We start from the raw sequence: 18,002 nt of genomic DNA, 5'->3' as shown, positions 1-18,002 counted from the left end.
CCGCTCTTGCCGCTCTAGTTATGCAGGTGCGTGACGACCCGCAATTGGGAAAGCTTCCAGTACCAACCCCTGACCCTGACAACGGACCTCCGGGCTGCAAGCTTAACATTGAGACAATCACGATTATGGAACCCGTATCCTCGCCTCTGGAAAATGGAAGATAATTATTACAAGAGAAGAAAAGCTGCAAAAGTGACGCCCACCCCTCCCTTCAACGCCCTGCAATAAACAACCGTCGACAACGGACAGCAGCAGGAGACGTATTTGCCCCTAATAGAACATAAGGAACGCCATCCAGCAAAAACACCAACGCCGCGGTAATGCGGGCCTAGATCTTCATCATGAACCTTTCGGTTGTTCAAATAGACATTATGTTTCCTCCCCCATCTTGTCGGTCTACGACTCATCGAACAGGATATCAACCACTTCATCCAGCAACGTAAAAGCAAGGTGCGCACTGGTTATGTTAAAAAGGAGGGTCAGTCTTGCCATGGCAAAAGTGTGCTAGAAAGGAGAACTTACTTCAACCGCGCGTTATTAAACGCCGCAAACACCCGCCGACTCGCCCCCTGCGCATTCACCCTGCCTACCACACTCCCCACCAAATCCGGCACAAGCGTTGCCAGCATCAGTCCGGCCTCCGTCCGTGTCCTCGCCTTCTCCGCGTTGGTTCTGGGCACCCTATCCTTTGGCGGGAATTGCCTCCCACCCGGCCACATCGCTTGCTTCAGCAGCCCGATATATTTGACAAGCGCATCTTCCTGCACGAGCGCTCGCACGTTCTCGCGCAGCTTGCGCTCGATAGTGCCGCCTAAAAGCTGGTGCAAGACGACGACCACAGCGCGTCCGCGCAACCAATTGTTGCCGCGGTTGAGCTCGAAGACCTCAAGGAAGATGTCGCAGATGGGCTTCACAAAGGGTTCGGGTTCTTCCAAGGCGAGGGGTGAGTCTTTGGCGGCGGTGGCGCTTCCAGGTCCATTTCCGTTAGCGTTCTCGAACGCATTGAGCTCGGCTTCGGCCTCGGCAGTGTTCATGCCGCCGGTACTAGCAACACCATTTGCAGCCGAGGCGTCGCCTTCGGTGAGTGCAGCTAGTGGCACGTTGCCAAGCTGGCTGGTTGCGGCAGCGATCAGGTTCTGTCCGGCGAGCGAGAGTTGATCGAGTACGGGGATGTTCCCCAGAATGTCCTCCATGCCGTCGGCGACCGAATCATACAGTCGCGTGATCATGTCCTTCTTGATGCTCGCCTCATCATGTTCTGGCCCTCCAGGACCCAGGTGAGCTGAGGTTATGACACTTTGTGACAAAAAGGCGCGTAGATCCCGGCTTCGGCAGACGTCGGGTAGCAAAAGCAGCTCGCTGAGGTACTTTTCCAGGGCCACGCGACGTTTTTGGAGGAACTCGCTCTGCAGCTTCAATACGACGCGGCGGCGAGGGAAGTCCAAGTTACGCACGGAGGGGTAGCGCGAGCGGAGGTTTTGGTGCAGTTCGAGAAACTCGCTGTATCGGCGCGTGACGACCCATGTGGCGGCAGGCATGCGTTCGCCGGCATTGCGGGAAACTTCAATGGCATAGAAGGCGACCTCTTTCCCATCCTCCTCGCGGTCAAGCCGAATTGATTTGATCTGGACAGTCGAGCGCCCGTACAGGCTGTTGTCGCTCTCTTGGATGACGTATTGCTGCCGCTGCAACTCTTTACGTCGAATCTCGCGTTGTAGGCTGGCTTTGGACTTGCGCAGGATGCGCAGCTCAGCGGTGTTATTGGTTAACTCTGCCTTTTTCAGGAGTGAATCAACCACGGCTTCTTGTGCGACCAGCTTGTCGATGTCGTACGTCAGTACTGTAATTGCTTCCGCCAGGCCGAGATCGCCTGGGGCGGCCTGATGGACGGCATCCGCGTCATCATCCTTTCCGTCGTCGTCTAGATCTGAGGGCTCGTCGGAGAGGAATCTGTTTTCGTCCCCAAAGAGGTCGTCGTCCACAAAAACCCCGATGCGCGAAGCCGCGCTCACCAAACCTAAAGAAGCTAGGCTGGGTTTCTCTTGCCCCTTGCCCGGTCGGTCGACATCTAACGAACTCCTCAGCCGCGGGAGTTCACCGGAGCGACGGGTATCGAACGACCCCCGGCTTGAACGTGGCTGTTCTGTAGGCCGAAGGAGGTCCAGAGAACCCCCGCTAGACCTGGTGAGATCAACTGAGCCTCTAGCAGACCTGGGCGCAGGCAACGGTGTTGGTGTTGGCGACGCTCTCTGCTTGTTTGCGCTTTCAGCAGTAGAGAAGAGACTGCTTGTCGACTCCACTGGTTCATCGTCAAACAATGATGCCCGCAAATCCTCCGCCGTGGGCGGTCGGCTCTCCTCCATGATGTTATTCAGTGCTTGTTCCATAGCCTGCACGACTTTGGTGTCCGGCAACGGAGGGGCGCCGTTCGCGTCTTGGTCGAGGCTAGCCACAGAATCGAGGAGTGCGGAATCGCCAAGGGTATCATCGGCCCCTTCATCGTCATCAAACAGTGGAGGCGGGGAATGCGGCTCGCCCGTAACGGTCCGCGGGTCAAATTCGGTAGGGCCATTAGTGTTTACGATGGCGAGGTCCGAACTTGACAAGGCGCGCCTGTTAACGGGGGGGCGTAGTCTTGGGGCGATACGGGTAACCGGAGTCGGCTTAGAGGATGGGTTGTGGTATGAGGTGCTCCTGGCGATAGGCGACACGGGACTGGGCGCCACTGCAGTCGACATGGCGGTACGCTTGGACGCTTCTTCGGCGGCTAGGGCCTTGAAGAACAAGTCGGATTGTTTGAAGCCATGGAGGTGTTTCACACGCATTTCCTCCAACACTGCACTCTGTGCGCGGAGGATTTCTCTCCGTGCTCTGTAGTACTGCTCGGGCGTGGCGCGTTTGCCGCTTTTGAGGAATTCCTGGATGATACGTTTTGAAGAATCAGGCACCTTAAGTTCGGGTCGACTGAGGTAAGCAGCATCGATCTGAGCAAGATCGAGCCTGTCCGATTCTGTCCAGGGGGGTAACTGTAGCGGGAGTTGTTCCCCTCCCGGTCCGTCGTCCTCGAGTGGATTCCGAAAACCATCTACCACGAGCCAGAACTGGACCATAGGCATGAGTCGCTGTCGATCCATGTACTCCATAAAGTAAGATAATGTCGACGGGTCCCGGAGTAGGTCGGCGAGCGAGGCATGTTCGAGCCTAGACTGGGTCGGGACGGTGATTTCGGGTTGTTGTGGAATCGGCCTTCGACCACCCCCTGCAGCCAAGTGTTGAACTCGTTGATCTAGTATCCTTTTCCCCATTTCCAAACGCCTCAAATAGACCTGATCCGCATTCTCTTGCTGTGAGTCCCTCTTGAGCTGGCTGGCCACCTCGCTTCGAAAGCGTCTTGCGTCCGAAAGGTTATTAACCTTCCTAATAGCCCTGATGAACTTTTCGAATCTCCTCTCGCTATCAGCCGGGGTCAGTCGGGGAAAGGCAACAGGCTTGCTAGTTTTCGGCGCCGGTGAGGCATGCTGATCGAGAGCAGCTCGGAGCCTTCGAACGGTAGACCGGTCCTGAAGCATAGCCCGCCCGTAATTTTCCATCAGCTGGTTCCAGGTGTCCGGGTCAGACAGCATCTGCATCACGGGAAACATGACTGCACACGAGGTGATCTCGCGAACCAGCGTCGAGACGGCCCTTGAAGCGAGCAGCTTCTCGGGTAGAATGATGGGCACGATCCTAGACATGGTTTTCCGCAGGTAATCCTGTTGTGCCGTCTTGGTATCTGAAAACGCCAGGCTCGCGGCTGGATGCAGCTTCCCATCTTTGTACTTCGAAGCAATCGCCAAGTCCAGCTCCTCCGTCTCGGTAACCGACCGGTTCAACTTACGACCACGCACGGAACGTTCGGCGTTTGAAAAGTTGCGGAAATGTGCCGTCATGATCGGAACCAGGCGTGTGGTTAGTACCTCGGCGAGGTCCAGCCTCTGTAGGCGGTCGCAGATCCGGAGTACGGCATAACGGATCGCGCGGTCCACCTCGTCGGTGAACACCGGGTTTGCGCTGATATGTGCATACCACACACTGATGAAGTCGCGGATGATGTACTCGAGGATCTCGTCGAGAGCAGCCGCGAGCTGCGGGGCATCGGGGCATAGCGAGGGTCGTGTGTACGTTTGGCGCTGTCGGAGAGCGGCGATTTCGGTCGGCCACAGGTCCGGGGAGAGGAAAGCAGCAGCTCGGGGACGGCGGGAGGAGGTATTGCGTTGAAGCGGATCGCGACCGCGGGAGCTGAGCAACACGAGGGCGAGCAGCGCAGCCAGCGTCAGCAGCACGCCGGCCACAAAGGCGTGGGCGACCCAGCGCAGGGCGGGGAACCAATTGACTGCATACCCCCAGGCAATGAAGCACGCGACGCCCGCGAGTGCTATGTCTCTCCCTGAGAGTGCCATAATCTGGGGCAAGCGGCGGCCGGCCGTCGTTGCCGCATGTTTCGGCACGGCAGCGTGGTGGTGGTGTTGTTTGGCTGTTGAAGCAAGATGTTTTAGATGACGACCCTCCCAACAGGTTACTATGTCGAGCGAGCAAGGACCTTGCTGGTGTGTACATACCCTAACCCTGAGTAGTGCTTGAACATCTCCTGATAATAGAGCGTACCTTGCGATTCCAGAGCCAGCTCAAGATAAGAGAAAGCATCCCATTGCTCCTTTTAAAGTTTAAATGAAGCTAGTTGTTTTCAATATTATTCTTTATTTCTTTTATCATTCTCGGAGCAAGTAATGATGTGGTGTGTCTTATACTGCGTTGCTTCTAGGTAAGGGGCCAGGGTTAGGGTCAATTGCCTGAACCCAGAAACCGGCCGTCCTCTGCCGTCTTCGAGCTTCCATTTTCATCACATGCAGTTCAAGAGGGTGATCTTACACCTCGCCCTCACATAGTTTCAAGCCCATATGTTCCATATCTAACTCTCTCATATCCTTCAACACCACAGCCTCATACCTCTGAATCTTAGATTACAATAACTTCGTAACCATGACAACCCCTCCCCCACTTCACCCCTCTTCCTCAACATCCACACCCTCCTCTTCATCTTTCGTCTTCCCACTCGACTACGCCTTCCCCCCCTTCTTCACCCGTCAAACAAACCTCACCACTCGCCACGCCCAGCTCACCAAATGGGCCGCTCTCGTTCTCTCTTATTGCCACCACTACCGGCTCTTCAAGATTTCTCTCTCAGGCAATCCCATCACAGCCACATCCAATCCCGGAACCACCACCAACACCACCAACCAAACAACCTCAGCCTCAGCCAGCGGCGGCGAACGCGACACAACAGAACTCTTCTACAACCGCACCCTCAATCGCCGGCTCAGTCCCGCCGACATCCGCGACGTCATCGCCTTCCTGCGCAAAGACGGACGGGCCGAGTACCTGTTATCCCCCACGGGCGGTAGCGGGGTTGACGGTGATGTCGGCGGCTGGGGCGGCGGCGGCGAAGGTGCGGGGCCAGAAGGGGGGGACATTGTCTGGGTGTATTGGCGGACACCGGAGGAGTGGGCGTCGTTGGTGGAGGGGTGGGTGGACTCGACGGGGCAGAAGGGGGGTGTGTTGACGGTGTATGAGTTGGTTGAGGGGGATGGGACGAGAGGGACTGGTGAGTTTGGATTTCGCATTTTCTTGCCTAGCTTTGTGTGACCCCTTCGGTGTCTTGCTGGTTATATTTCACCCTAGACCCAGGACGAGGTGAATGGCTGACGGCATCCGAACAGAGTTCCACGGGATGGACCAGGACCTCCTACTCAAAGCCCTCAATGTGTTGGTTAAGCGGGGGAAGGCACAAATTTTTGGACAGGAAGACTCGTTAGGTGTTAAGTTCTTCTAAGAGGACCAGAACGATACCGTTTATTCATTCAGCTTGTCTGGCGAGAATGGCCACCAACTACCCGACTAGCCACCTAGACAGCTATCTTTCGGGCCAACAGGGATGTAAAGAACTAGCCACACACAATTTCACCACCAACGGTATAAAAGCAAAACCGCAACGCCAGGCTACCCCTCGCTACTACCTCCCACCGATCAACAACTTACACCCACCAATCCCGGCCTAGAAGGCCTCTACTCCACCCCCTTCAGCGCATATCTCGGATCAAACGACAACTCCTGCCGCATGGCAACATCCAACAGCCAGTCTGCCATCACGATCCGCGGTTCCATATGCCCCTTGCGCGCCATGTCTTGAAAGCGCGGCCATAGCTGCCGCTCCGCCGGCGATGATCCGCTCAAGAGATACACTGGTTCTGGTTCTGCGCCGCCATCCTCTTCCTCCGTCGTGGGCTTAATGGTAGTGCCGCTGCGGGCGCGGTACACCTTGAAAATACCCCCGTTCGCCTCAGCGATAGTCTTGAAGGCGTCGGCACCGTTGGGGATTTCGGCTGTGCAGTAAATAGGCACGCCCCAGAGCAATCGGCCGCGGTTGGCGCGTGCCCGGCTGATGGCTGTGTCGAGAGTGACGCCAAATCGAGCTTCGCTGTCCTTATCAACCAACTTGTGGTCTTTAACGGGTGGTCGTTTGCCGGTCTCGATACAGGCTGTGATGAAAGATGAGTCGATCACATCCGGGCCCTTGGCTAGGCATCGGAGGAACTTCATTGTGCGGACCATCTTGTGGGCAGCAAGGTAGTCGCATGGCGCGTTCTCTTGCACAAGCTGGATACCAAGGGCGCGCAGCTTTCTCTGTAGATAGTTAGTTAGCGGTGGAATTCAAGGCATTCGGGTCTTGGAAGAAACATACCCGGTCAGCTTCCTCGTTAACGCTGCTTTTCACCCACCGCGTGTAGCCCGTCAGGCAGATGCGCATATCGATGTCAGGAAGCCCGACCTTGGCTCTCTTAGCCGGTCGTTTATTTTCTGCCTCATCCTCGAGATCCTCCTCCGGTGCACCCTTCGGGCTGGAGCTTTGGTGAACCCGTTCCTTGTCGAGCTGATCCAAAGCACGCTTGCCGCCCCAGACACCGTGGCCATCTTTCGCTGTCCGCTTCTTTTCTTTTTCATAAAGCGCGATATCCGGCGCCAGGTCTTGCAACTTATTGAGCGCCTGCGCTTTCGCGCTGCGGCTAGCGCTAGACATGATAGACGGGGTGTCATTCTCCTTGCCCGACCGGACATGGCGCGACTTGGCGGGAGTCGCAAAGTTGCCCAAGGCCGGGCCAGCTCGCGCTTTCTTGACGGACCTCGATGGCGTGGGGTTGCTGGAATCCTGCATCACACTAAAATCACGATCCAGGCCCACGCTGAGCGCATTCTGCTGGGCGCGTTCGTTGATCTTTCTCTTCTTTCTAGCGGCTGTTGTCATGTGTTCCTCCCCACCCGGATAGTACCGCTCCCGCAAGGTCGGTTCATCAAACGAGGTCTGGCCAATAACCTCGCCCAGGTTCGTCCGTGGCGGGAAGTGACGGTATTTTTGATTGTTGAGAGGCAGAACCTGGCAGGCAGCATAACACTCCTCAACCCACAAGTGGTTGACAATCTCGATGTTCCAGTCCTTGGCGGCCTCGCATTTTTCGCTGTGCATCCGTGCTGTCACAAGATGTGTGTTTTCGGACTTCATCGTACGGGTGTAGGTCGCGCCCAATGCTGTAATCAGGTTCTCCAGGTATATCCGTGCCTCGCCGCCGTAGTTGGAGAGCGTGATCCGCATGTCCTCGAATCCAGGAATGCCGCCCCTGGGTACTGGGTAGTGGAGCAATCGCCGAAAGGGTGACGTCCACTCATTGTACACCATCATGTGGTACAGCCACGCCAGGTTGCCCACGTCCTTCCCTTGCTGCGATGCGCGGATGTACTGGTCGCCGTCTCGGTACTGGCAGACGAACATGTCACAGTCATCAATCGCATCCACAACCTCCCCATCACCCTTGGAAATCTTGTCCGTAATCGTCTTGCGTAGCATAGCATTGATAGGCAAGTCCTGCGCGAGCATGACCTTTTTCTGCGCAAAAACAACCAGCTTCTCGCTGCCCTCGGTCTCGTATGGCCCGGATGGTATGGTCGACACGGCGCCCTCCAGTCGTTGGCTCGCGGGGATTTTGACGGCATCTTCTGGCGCTTTGGCGAGGATCTCTGGGTCGGGGAGAAGATAAGGGCCTTCATCGATCCTCTTACCAAGGCGAAAGCAATCGTCGAACCTAGCACAAGTTAGACACATTTTACCAGTCACACAAAACCATCACAGCCGAGGCGGAGCAAGAGATCCCTCACCAATGCGGAAGAACAATCTTGCACTTGGCAAATTTCGCCTTCGCCACAATACACTTGGGATGGTCGAGGGACAAGGCACAGATGTGCGTCGTCTGCCGCGTCAAGTCCTTCGACTCCATGCCACCCAACGCCATAATCGCACCGCTGATTGCCTCCTTATCCGTGTCGGGAATATCGGCACATGTGAGCATGACATTCGAAAAGATCATACGCGGGTCCGGCGAATACGGGCGGACCTGGGCGACTTTGCTGCGGTTGATGGTCGCCTTGAGCCAGTCGGACCGCACGACGGGGATCATCATGGCTTGCGCCTCGGCGTACTGGTCGAAATCGACCGTGTTGGACACGATGTGCGTGGCTTGTGGGATGCGGATCTTGCCCTGCCGGTCAGGTTCCAGTACCTCGGCGCCATGTTTACGAACAACCTCGGAAAACTTCGTCGCAGGACTGTTAGCAAAATCTAATGAGGGGGGCCAGGAGAAGTTGGGCCTTGTACCTGGGAAATGACCGTACTCGACAGCGATTTGCTCTGGACAAAAGCGATCAGGCAAGACTCGAGCAAGCCCGGCTTCCCAGTGTCCTCCGCCATTGTGGAATTGTCCTAGACGAAGCTGCTGCAACAAACGCGACCGAGACGCGGTTTACATCAAGAGATGTATCGAAATCTCAATAATTTGTATGCCAATCGCGGGCACAAGCTGCAAAAATGAAGAGACCGAACTGGCGCTTCTTCTCCTCCAAAATCCGTGTCGTAAACCCAATTTTCCCACCGCCAGACAGCTTCGTCGTCGTCAGGCAGGGTGCAGGCAGCTGGCTGTGTTTTAATTGAAAACGACGCGCTGCTCAAAAAGTACCTAGTGGGGAACTCGGTGGTGGCCAAACGCGAGGCAACCGCGTCTCACATGACCGGCCCACGCCAAGCCCATTAAACAAACGCGAGCGTGGGGCCAGCCTCCGAGTCCTGAGTGGCTCAAGATTGCATGTCAGGGATCTTGGGAATCTTGCTCACACCCTTGCTCAACTCAGGAGCTTCTCGTTGAAACACTCAATTCAACCTTCAGAAAAAGGCAAAGCTAAGGAAGAGAAGAGTCATCTGCCATTGACGAATCAGAATTATCAATCCAGCTAGAGCTCAACCTCCTTGATGACGTCGTCCGCTGCAACTGACTCCAACGTCACATATTACCCTCTTCCCGTGCGCCCAACAGCTCCAGTGCATCGCAGCTTTGACTCATCAACCCCGCGTGCCCGCCATCTTCCCGTATATCTCGGGCAAGAAGGAAAGTTTGGGGCTGGTTGGGGGGTAACAATGAGTCAGATATGCGGAAGTGAATGAGCACTCTCCGTCACCGACGAGATATACCCTTATGCAAAGTGCCGACATTAGGGTCGGGGGCGGTTTTCCGTGCTTGCATTGCCCGCGGCGCGCATGATCTGGGTGATGAGGCGACGGTGCTATTCCGGAATGATGTGGAATCAACTGTACCCGAGCTAAAGATGGGACCGAGATTTGAAATGTCTCTGACTGTTCATCAATCAGGCATGAAGTCAGTGAAGGCTCATTCATCCGAGCCCCCTCGGCAGAGGCGCCGTGACCTCACATCCAGCACGAAGGTGGACAAGATCAACGAATAGCTGCCGTTCTTCCTCTCTATTGTCTAGCTAACTCAGGCCACCTCTGATTCGAAAGAGCAGTAAGGGTGGTCGCCGTGGAAGGCGCCGAGGCATGTCCATCCCCGTCACCGTCATGGACATGACGTGACACATAAAAACGCCCGAAACAACAGCCCAGTGCTAGATGAATAGCCGGGTGCTGACCACGAAGGCCATTTCTAAAGGGCTCAAGCAACAATTGGAAAAAAAGAGGAAAACGAAACCTGATTATGGGTACGGATCGTCCCATCGATCGTATCCTCTCTTCTATAGCGGAAAAAGCCCCGTTTAGGAGACGTCCCATCCCAATCCTATCCCGCCATTCCTAAAAAGCATCCACCCAGCATACCATCTAAAATAACCATAGCAGCAGGAAAAAAACAAACAAAGATGCCATGCCAACTCCGCCGCATGTAGATATCTACCATTGCTTCAAGCGCCGTCGCCGTTTTGCAGTGCTTGAAAAGACACAGAATGCATCCCGGATCTATTAAACCCTTTAAAGGCCGAAAAGGGAAGGTGTCGCGACCGGGCCCCCGCTTGTCTGTCGTCGACCGCGGGCCAGCCCTGTTTTATGGTTCAGCACGATGCTGCAGCTCTCCAATTACTGCTGGACCTCGTAGGTGCGCTTGAACATGTCGTCGACCTTGGTGAGGTAGTAAGCACCGGGAGCGATGGTCGAGACCTCACCCTTGGGAGTGAAGTCCTTCTGGAGGTGGGCCTGCTTGCGGAGGTCGCACAGCTGAAAAGACAGATAGTTAGCAAATGCTCTCCAACCAATCTTGAATAAGGAGAGATAGCGGTTCACTTACAGCATCGTATGTCGCGGGAGGCACCTGGCGGCGGGCGGCCAGCCTGCCGGGGATGTCAAGGACCTGAGAAATTTTCTCGGTGCTCCCGTTGACGCGAATGGAGAAAAAGCTAGCAGCCAGGCCAGAACCGTAGCTGAAGAGGCCTATCCTCTTGCCCTGCAGAGCGTCGGAGCTGATGTACGAGACCAGGCCGGCGAGACCACCCCAGACGCTGGCACAGTACATGTTGCCGACGTTGGTGGCGACCTGGAGACTGGGGTTGACGCGCTCCTGGAAACGCTTCTTGGTGAGGCCCAGGAAGGTTTTCTCAACGACCTTGTCGGTCAAAGACTTCTCGTAATCCATGTCGCGGATATCGGGCGAAACCTCGGCAAAGGCCTTGTGCTCGGGTTCAGCGAGGAAGTCGTGGTACAGGAGCCGAGCGTACGACTTGGACACCAGCTTGCAGGTGGGGGCATGGAAAGCCAGGTAATCGAACCGGTCCAGGGGAGACTTGGGAAGCGCAGACTCAGTGGCGCCGTTGGTGTGGCCGTTGGTACCGTTGCTGCTGGGGGCCAGCTGGGCCTCGCGCTTGCTGTAGGCGCGATACGCGGCGTCGAGGGCTCGGGTGTAGCAGGTCAGGGAGAAGTGGCCGTCAACGTAAGGGTACTCGCTAGTCAGGTCGGGCTTGTAGAAGTCATACGCGTGCTGCATGAAGCTGCCGCGGAGACCGGGCTCAAAAACGAGAGGGGCATCAGGGCCGATCAGAAGGGCCACAGCACCAGCACCACCAGTGGGGCGAGCATTGCCCTTAGCGTACAGGGCAATGTCGCCAGCGACGACAATACCGTCACGGCCATCCCAGGCAGAGGACTCGATCCAGTTAATGGTGTTGAAAACGGCATTAGTGCCGCCGTAGCAAGCGTTGACGGTGTCGACGCCCTCAATGTTGGTGTTCTCGCCGAAAAGCTGCATCAACACCGACTTAACCGACTTCGACTTGTCGAGGATGGTCTCAGTGCCGACTTCAAGACGGCCAATCGAGTTGGTGTCGACATTGTAGCTCTTGAGCAGTTTGGACACAACGGTCAAGCTCATTGAGTAGATGTCTAGAGATGGCGGGGTAGATTAGCCCCCTGAACTTTTGGAGCGAAAGCACGCGCCCGATTGCCGTAAGTCCCAATCAGCCAACCACCCACCCGGTTCAGGGACCAGGGGATGATCGGTGCGACGGGCAAGTGCAGCTCCGAAAACGCCCCTCCATTCAAAAAAAAAAAATATATGGCGACAGGTTGAACGAGGCGGAAAGTGTTATTTTATTGCTAGGAGTACTCACCCTCACGGTCATCACAGAAGCTCATCTTTGTCTGCCCAAGGCCGATTGTGTACTTGCCGGCACTCACGCCATCGAACGCCTCCAGTTCAGATTGCTCGACATACTGCACGGGTAGATTGTTAGCAATGCCATCGCGCTCAAGGTTGGGAAGTTTGGCGAGGGGCTGATGTGCCGTGCGATTCCCAACTTCCAATGGCGGGGGACCTCATGGAGGGGGGGCTGAGGAAGGGGGGTACCCAGGATCACATGCACGTACCTGACTGGGGAAGTAGATCTCAATGGCCTTGATGCCAATGTTCTGGGGACGGGAAGCCATGATAGGCAGGAAATTGGCGGGTTTGTGTTGATGAGGAGAGGAAGATAATCAACGGCAGAGTGTGGGGATGTTGAAGGAAGAATCCAGCCTGGAAGAAATAGAGAAGGAGGAGATTCTCTCGGGCCTTTTGGAGGGGCAGATAAGTTAGCGCACGGTGCGATGGTATTTCAACAGCCATTCACCGCCTGTTTCCTCGTTGTTGTGGGTTTGGGCCCAGTTTTCTAACATGCACCTTGTTGGGCTATCTCGGTGATGGAGTTAAGAGGTGGCAGCTGGCGAATATGCGTACCTGATGTTGAATATGGAGGTTGACAGGGGTCTGAGTGTTGTTCACGGGAAGGGGCCCGGTGATGATGGAAATTATCTGTGAGAAAAAAGATCAAAGCGAGGAAAAGTAGAGAAACAGGAGAGAGCAAGCAGAGGAGAAGATCAGACGGGGAGAGCACAGGTTCAAATATTCCCCAGATCGGGGAGGGGAGAAACGACCCTTGAAGCGGGACAGACAATACACTGTAGTTGTGATCCCGGGAGTTTACTAACTTACGTGGGCTGCCCGGAGACGAGACCAGGGAGGGAAAACGGGCAGTGGACGATGTCGGAGGCAAAGCGGAAACTCAAAAATACTGCCGTGACAACGAGGACCGTCTCTCTTGCGTGCCCGGGGGATTCCGCCCACGTCGCTCTCCTCGAGTGGTCCCGATTCCGCCGTGGGCGCTCTCACAGTGCAATACTTTCATCCGATCTACTAATCTAGTGGTGGAGGTTGTCTACAAAATTGATAAAACTCATTCCCACATATGTGTGCAGACAGGATCTACGTGTTGCCTTTTGAGAATCGAGTGTTCAAATTGTGAGGTCAAGGGCAAAACTTTGAAGCTCGTGATTCTGATTCGAAGCAGCCGTTGGAGGTTGCAGATGCACGCGATTCCTGTGGCTTCAGTGTGTACTCCCCTCATTCGCCGCCACCACGCTGATCTAGCTTTAGGGCCAAACAGCTAGCCAAGACCCGATCAATACGTTGAAGCGGTCTACAGACGTGTTACCAGGTATCTCTCTCCTCCCCTCGGGCCGAAGACTCGAGATTGACTCCTAAATCCAGGCTAGGGAAAGGGGGATGAGGAAATATACACGGTGGAATGGAAAGAAGAAACCTTTTCGAACCAGGACCGCCCGTGCAACCCAAGATCCCCAACATCCAGGGGAAGGGGACCCCCACTTACGCTCTGCCACCCTATTCGTCAGCGGGCCTCAGCGCTGCAGGAACCAGCCGGAAGGAAACCAGGAGCGCCCCTTCCATCGGTGGCTCTCCCCCCGCCACCAAAGCACACTTGCCGTGGACTTCTTTGTAGCGTTGATCGCTAGGCCAGGTCTTGTGGTCAGACAGAGGACGTCAGCAGCTCTGTGGCCGAGCACCAATGAGGTGACAGTGACATCGCGATAGAGACCGATTGACAGGTCTGCCGGGCCGGCTCCTGAATGTTGTGAGATCCGGCGATCCAATCCCGCTTCGTCAGCGGCCGCCAACTACTATGTAACCGCATCGAAGTCGGGCCCGTTATCAACAAATACTGTCGAGGTGGAGGGGTTGAGTATGATGACAGGAAGGAACGGCTATACTTGAAAATTCGGTCCGTACCATTCATTGCCTTGCTAATTGTGAGCGATAGGGGAGCAAAAGCGGCATCACTGAAGTCGATATCGGCTTTTTCCACGAACCATTCGGTGTTTTCAGACCACAAATTATGCGGTCAGCAAGCGGTTCATACCCAAATTCCGGCTTCGTCTGCTCCCTGAGCCTCGCTGCAAACACGCACCGTTATCGGTTGACGTTATCACGTTTCTATTGGAGAAGATGAATTGCGGTCATAAGGAAATCTTTATGCAGTGATTTCTGCGACTCTATAATATCGTATCTCATGGTTATCATTCTTTCCCAACGAAGCCAGCACGGGTGCAACCTTCCACGCAAGACAAATTTCCCAGATATCCCAAGACTGGCGCAAGCCCGTCATCTCAAAAACCCCAAACCGTTGACGCCATCCCGAATTACGTACCACCATAACCCGATTTCCAGGGGGCTCGAAAGGCTCAGCCACAGCCCAAGTCGTTCAACACCCCCGGTCGGTACCCACTCACGACGGCGTCCCATACCCAGAATCAGCTCCGGGTGTCCGATCTGTCCCCTCGGACACCTCCTTGGCCTTGGCGGTGGTGTCGACGGTGATGGTGCTTGGTGGGGTGACGACGACAACGGCGGGGGTCGATGCAGACGCGTCCTCCTCGTCCTTTGTTTCCGTCTCGTCCTTCTTGGGCTCCACAGGGGCTGCGGGAGTCTCAGTAGTTATAGCAGTGGTGTCAGTGGCAGTGGCAGTGGTGTCGGTGGTAGTCGTGGTATCAGGAGCGGCTGCTGTAGCAGCATCGGGGGCGGTAGAGACCACAACGGCCGGGACAGTAGCCGCAGCAGCCGCCGCCTTACGCTGCTTCTTCTTAACTTTCTCCTTTTCACGCTCCGACTCAGACGCATCGCTCTCGGAAGACGACGACGATCCTGAAGCCGACTCCTCACTCTCCTCCTTCTTGCTCTTCTTCGACGACTTCTTCCCCTTCTTCGCCTTCTTGGCCTTCTTCTTCTTCTCTTTCTTTTCCTTTGCTTCCTTCTCTTCCTTCTCCTTCTTCTCCGCCTCCCTCTTCTCCTCCGCATCCCGCAACTCCTTCTCCTTCTTCTCTTTGCGTGTCGTCAGCACCCACTGCTCCGCCCCTTCCACCGCCTTTTCTGGCTCCCGCTTGTTCTTGAGAAGGAACCCTTGGATCTCGGCGGGCGAGAACTCGTGCGCGGGAATCCGGGCCGCGAACTGCACGGCCAAGGCGTCTACTTTGGCGACCGTCTCTTCACGCTTGCGGGCTGCTTCGGCAGCGGCCTCGGCGGCCTCGGCTTGCTTCTTATCGTCCTCTACCGTGGGCTGAAGTGGGGTGGACTTGAATAACTTGCTCGACAGGAACTCCGTGGTTGTCACTCCCGTAGTTGTGGCATCAGTCATACCGTTAGCTTTGCCAGTTAGGCCATCGGTTTCATCGCCCTCGAGGGGAGCGTAAATCGCCTTGAAGATCTGCGCAGTCATGGTCTCGTCCGCGCGGTCAAACTTGACGATCATATCGACACGCCCGGGGCGGATGAGAGCCTTGTCGAGCTTCTCTACATGGTTAGTCGTCATGATGAGCACCCGCCCTTCCTGCGAGGCCACACCATCCAAAATGTTGAGCAGACCAGAAAGCGACAGCCGGCCGGCGACGGCGACCACAGGCCCGGGCTTCCCTCCGTTGTTGGGTGTCTCTGTGCCCCCCGCGGGCGCCGCAGCCCCCTCGGTTGTTGCTCCGTCCTCGCGCGTGTGGGTCAACCCGGCAGTGTCGATATCCTCGAGCAGTACAACGCAACGACGCGGCAGCTCAGCGAACAGCGAAGCCAGATTCTCCTCGTTCGCCGTCACCGAGCTCAGACTGACCATGTAGATGCGCATCCGGAAGAAGCCCGCTAGGGCCAAGCTCAGTGAAGACTTGCCAGTTCCTGGTGGACCGTAAAGCAAGTACCCCCTGCGGTAGGGGATCCCGCGGTTCGCATACCACCGCCGGGTCGACGGATCAAGGTAGTCCGTCACGTCGTCGATCAATTCCTGCTTGACCTTCTCGTTCAGAATAACCGTCGAGAATGGCCGCGCGGTCCTCGACATGCAGCGCTGCCACTCCGGCTCGGCACTCCCCGCCTTGGTAGTGCCGCGATAGATCGCCGTTTTAGTCTCGTCCCTCTTCAGATAGTCATCGCGGGCCTCATAGAGGAGCTCCTTGAGGATCCACGGGTTGCGGCCGTAGCACGAGATGGAGATCTCCTCCCGCATGCTGGCGGAGCCGTAGGCGCCCTGCTGGGTGTTCTCGGTGCGGCGGAAGATGAGAAGGTGGTTGCGGTACCAGAATTGGTGGCTCCCAAACGTGGGCGTGTATGCGAGAGCCTTCTTCTTGCGGTTGGCGGGGTCTCGGCTGTAGTTGTTCTCGTCGTCCTCGTCATCGTCGTCTTCATGGAAGCTTCGCCATCTGTTGTTGTTAGCGTGATTTGTAATTACTTACTCATTACTGACGCCAGTAATAGAAACTAGGGGTTTATAGTAGTTACGTACAGATGCCAAGACCGCTGTCGACAATGTCAGTTTAATATCACTTATGGGTGGATTCTTTTTCCTCAGTTGGAAAATAAGAGCGGACTTACACTATTGGTATTGGTGTTAACGACAAAGCGCCTCGACTTCAATGCAAACCGCTGCTTCGACACCCAGGCCATCACATAATTAAACGTTTCATCGTCAACCCTGACATCACACCGTCTGAAAAAAAAGAAGGTCAGATACCACTTTGTAAGGGCATGGATTTTCGTAGGTATCGCGGGCTCAACTTACGACATCAGGTATTTGTCGATTAGATGTTCAGCAAAGTCGCTAAAGTAGCGCCATGTAAAGAGAAGGCCTGTGAGAAGAAGGGCAAGTGGAATGTAGAGGTTGAGGTCGACGTGAAGGTATGTTTGAATGAGGTTCGAGAAAACTGGACGATTTGGTTAGTAAAGTTTTGCCCTTTTTCTTCCAGCGAGTGCCAGAAGTGAATTATTTTTCTTGGTGGTCACCCGAGAACCTAGAGAGCGACATACCTGAGAAGCCCGGGATAAAAAAGTCCAAGGCTTGAAATGGTGGCGTGCCTTGCGGGGGAAGTCCCTCCGCCGCTGTAGGCTCGGCCATGGTGATAGTTCCCAAACGCCGAATCTCAAAAGTCGTGATAATACCGTGTAGGGGGTACGGTCAATAGGTATTTAAAGGAGGGGAAGGAATGTCCTAAAGTAGGACGAAAAAGTGAACGGAGGTCCTGCAAGGTATTTAAGCAAAATACCTATCAGGCCTACCTAGGATTCTTGAAAAGAAGTGGACGACTTTTCTCCAGTAGGATTCTGACTGCGTCACGGCTAGCAAGGTCTTTCTTAGCATAGGGCTGGGGGTGTGCAAGTAACAAAGTGGTTCTACCAACAAGAGGCGAAATGGTTCGCTCAAAATTCATCGTCAGTCGGTCACTCGGATCACTGGCCCCTTATGTATCCCCACACTCTGAAGGCAGCAGCACCATCCATTGCCTTTCATCGTAATCGTTTTGTTCCCTTCTTTGCCTTTTGGGGGCCGGAGGCATCCCGTGTCGTCGGTTGGGCTGATGCGTCATGTCGGTCAACACAACACAACCCAGGCCCAACATGCAATGCTTGCGAACACATGCAAGCAGCCAACACCGGCATTGCATGGCTCCATGGATTGCTTGCTTCCCATGAATGGAACCCCGGGTGCCGCAGCGGGAACTCTTCACCGGGATCGCTGCTCCTGTCCCTCACTTCCGCACCCCCTGCATCCGGGGGGGGCAACTTTTTTTTTCATCTTGTGTGCTCCGAAGGTGGCGGCCTCTTCTGGCTCCCCCGCGGAAGGACCCCTCCTGCCCTCTCATGGGCACGCCCGCGCTAGGCCGGCTAGACCACGGGCGGCCGTCCCGGGGTTACGGATCCCTGGGCGCGGCCTATAGTGTGGGGTTGTTGAGGACGGCCGGCGGTCGCGCTTGCCACGGACACTGTTGAAAACGCCGCCTTGGC

General features: G+C 55.6%; 5 protein-coding genes across 5 annotated transcripts; 1 reads left to right on the top strand and 4 right to left on the bottom strand.

Annotated features, from left to right (window-relative positions):
• Nucleotides 1–396: 396 nt before the first annotated feature.
• On the bottom strand, nucleotides 397–4,439 carry C8A04DRAFT_24787 (PXA domain-containing protein; the record flags this gene model as incomplete). Its single annotated transcript, XM_062779307.1, has 2 exons — nucleotides 397–457; nucleotides 523–4,439. The coding sequence occupies 2 exons, from the start codon at nucleotides 4,437–4,439 to the stop codon at nucleotides 397–399; spliced, it is 3,978 nt and encodes a 1,325-aa protein (XP_062640904.1).
• Nucleotides 4,440–5,019: 580 nt separating this feature from the next.
• C8A04DRAFT_34229 (ESCRT-II complex subunit-domain-containing protein) lies at nucleotides 5,020–5,869 on the top strand (the record flags this gene model as incomplete). Its single annotated transcript, XM_062782755.1, has 2 exons — nucleotides 5,020–5,641; nucleotides 5,757–5,869. 2 exons carry the CDS (start codon nucleotides 5,020–5,022, stop codon nucleotides 5,867–5,869), a joined length of 735 nt encoding a protein of 244 aa, XP_062640903.1.
• Nucleotides 5,870–6,102: 233 nt separating this feature from the next.
• Nucleotides 6,103–8,833, bottom strand: C8A04DRAFT_34228 (uncharacterized protein; the record flags this gene model as incomplete). Its single annotated transcript, XM_062782754.1, has 4 exons — nucleotides 6,103–6,720; nucleotides 6,779–8,171; nucleotides 8,245–8,678; nucleotides 8,741–8,833. The coding sequence occupies 4 exons, from the start codon at nucleotides 8,831–8,833 to the stop codon at nucleotides 6,103–6,105; spliced, it is 2,538 nt and encodes an 845-aa protein (XP_062640902.1).
• Nucleotides 8,834–10,501: 1,668 nt separating this feature from the next.
• Nucleotides 10,502–12,340, bottom strand: C8A04DRAFT_34227 (hmg-CoA synthase; the record flags this gene model as incomplete). Its single annotated transcript, XM_062782753.1, has 4 exons — nucleotides 10,502–10,639; nucleotides 10,710–11,797; nucleotides 12,025–12,127; nucleotides 12,281–12,340. The coding sequence occupies 4 exons, from the start codon at nucleotides 12,338–12,340 to the stop codon at nucleotides 10,502–10,504; spliced, it is 1,389 nt and encodes a 462-aa protein (XP_062640901.1).
• A 2,132-nt stretch (nucleotides 12,341–14,472) lies between these two features.
• Nucleotides 14,473–17,115, bottom strand: C8A04DRAFT_24783 (putative mitochondrial chaperone BCS1-B; the record flags this gene model as incomplete). Its single annotated transcript, XM_062779306.1, has 5 exons — nucleotides 14,473–16,423; nucleotides 16,507–16,520; nucleotides 16,596–16,710; nucleotides 16,783–16,924; nucleotides 17,028–17,115. The coding sequence occupies 5 exons, from the start codon at nucleotides 17,113–17,115 to the stop codon at nucleotides 14,473–14,475; spliced, it is 2,310 nt and encodes a 769-aa protein (XP_062640900.1).
• Nucleotides 17,116–18,002: the final 887 nt, after the last annotated feature.

This window comes from Dichotomopilus funicola, assembly GCF_033296635.1.
Source record: "Dichotomopilus funicola strain CBS 141.50 unplaced genomic scaffold C8A04scaffold_3, whole genome shotgun sequence".
Taxonomy (NCBI): domain Eukaryota; kingdom Fungi; phylum Ascomycota; class Sordariomycetes; order Sordariales; family Chaetomiaceae; genus Dichotomopilus; species Dichotomopilus funicola.
Note: the sequence above shows the minus strand (reverse complement) of the source record. Positions and strands in the feature narration are given on the sequence as shown.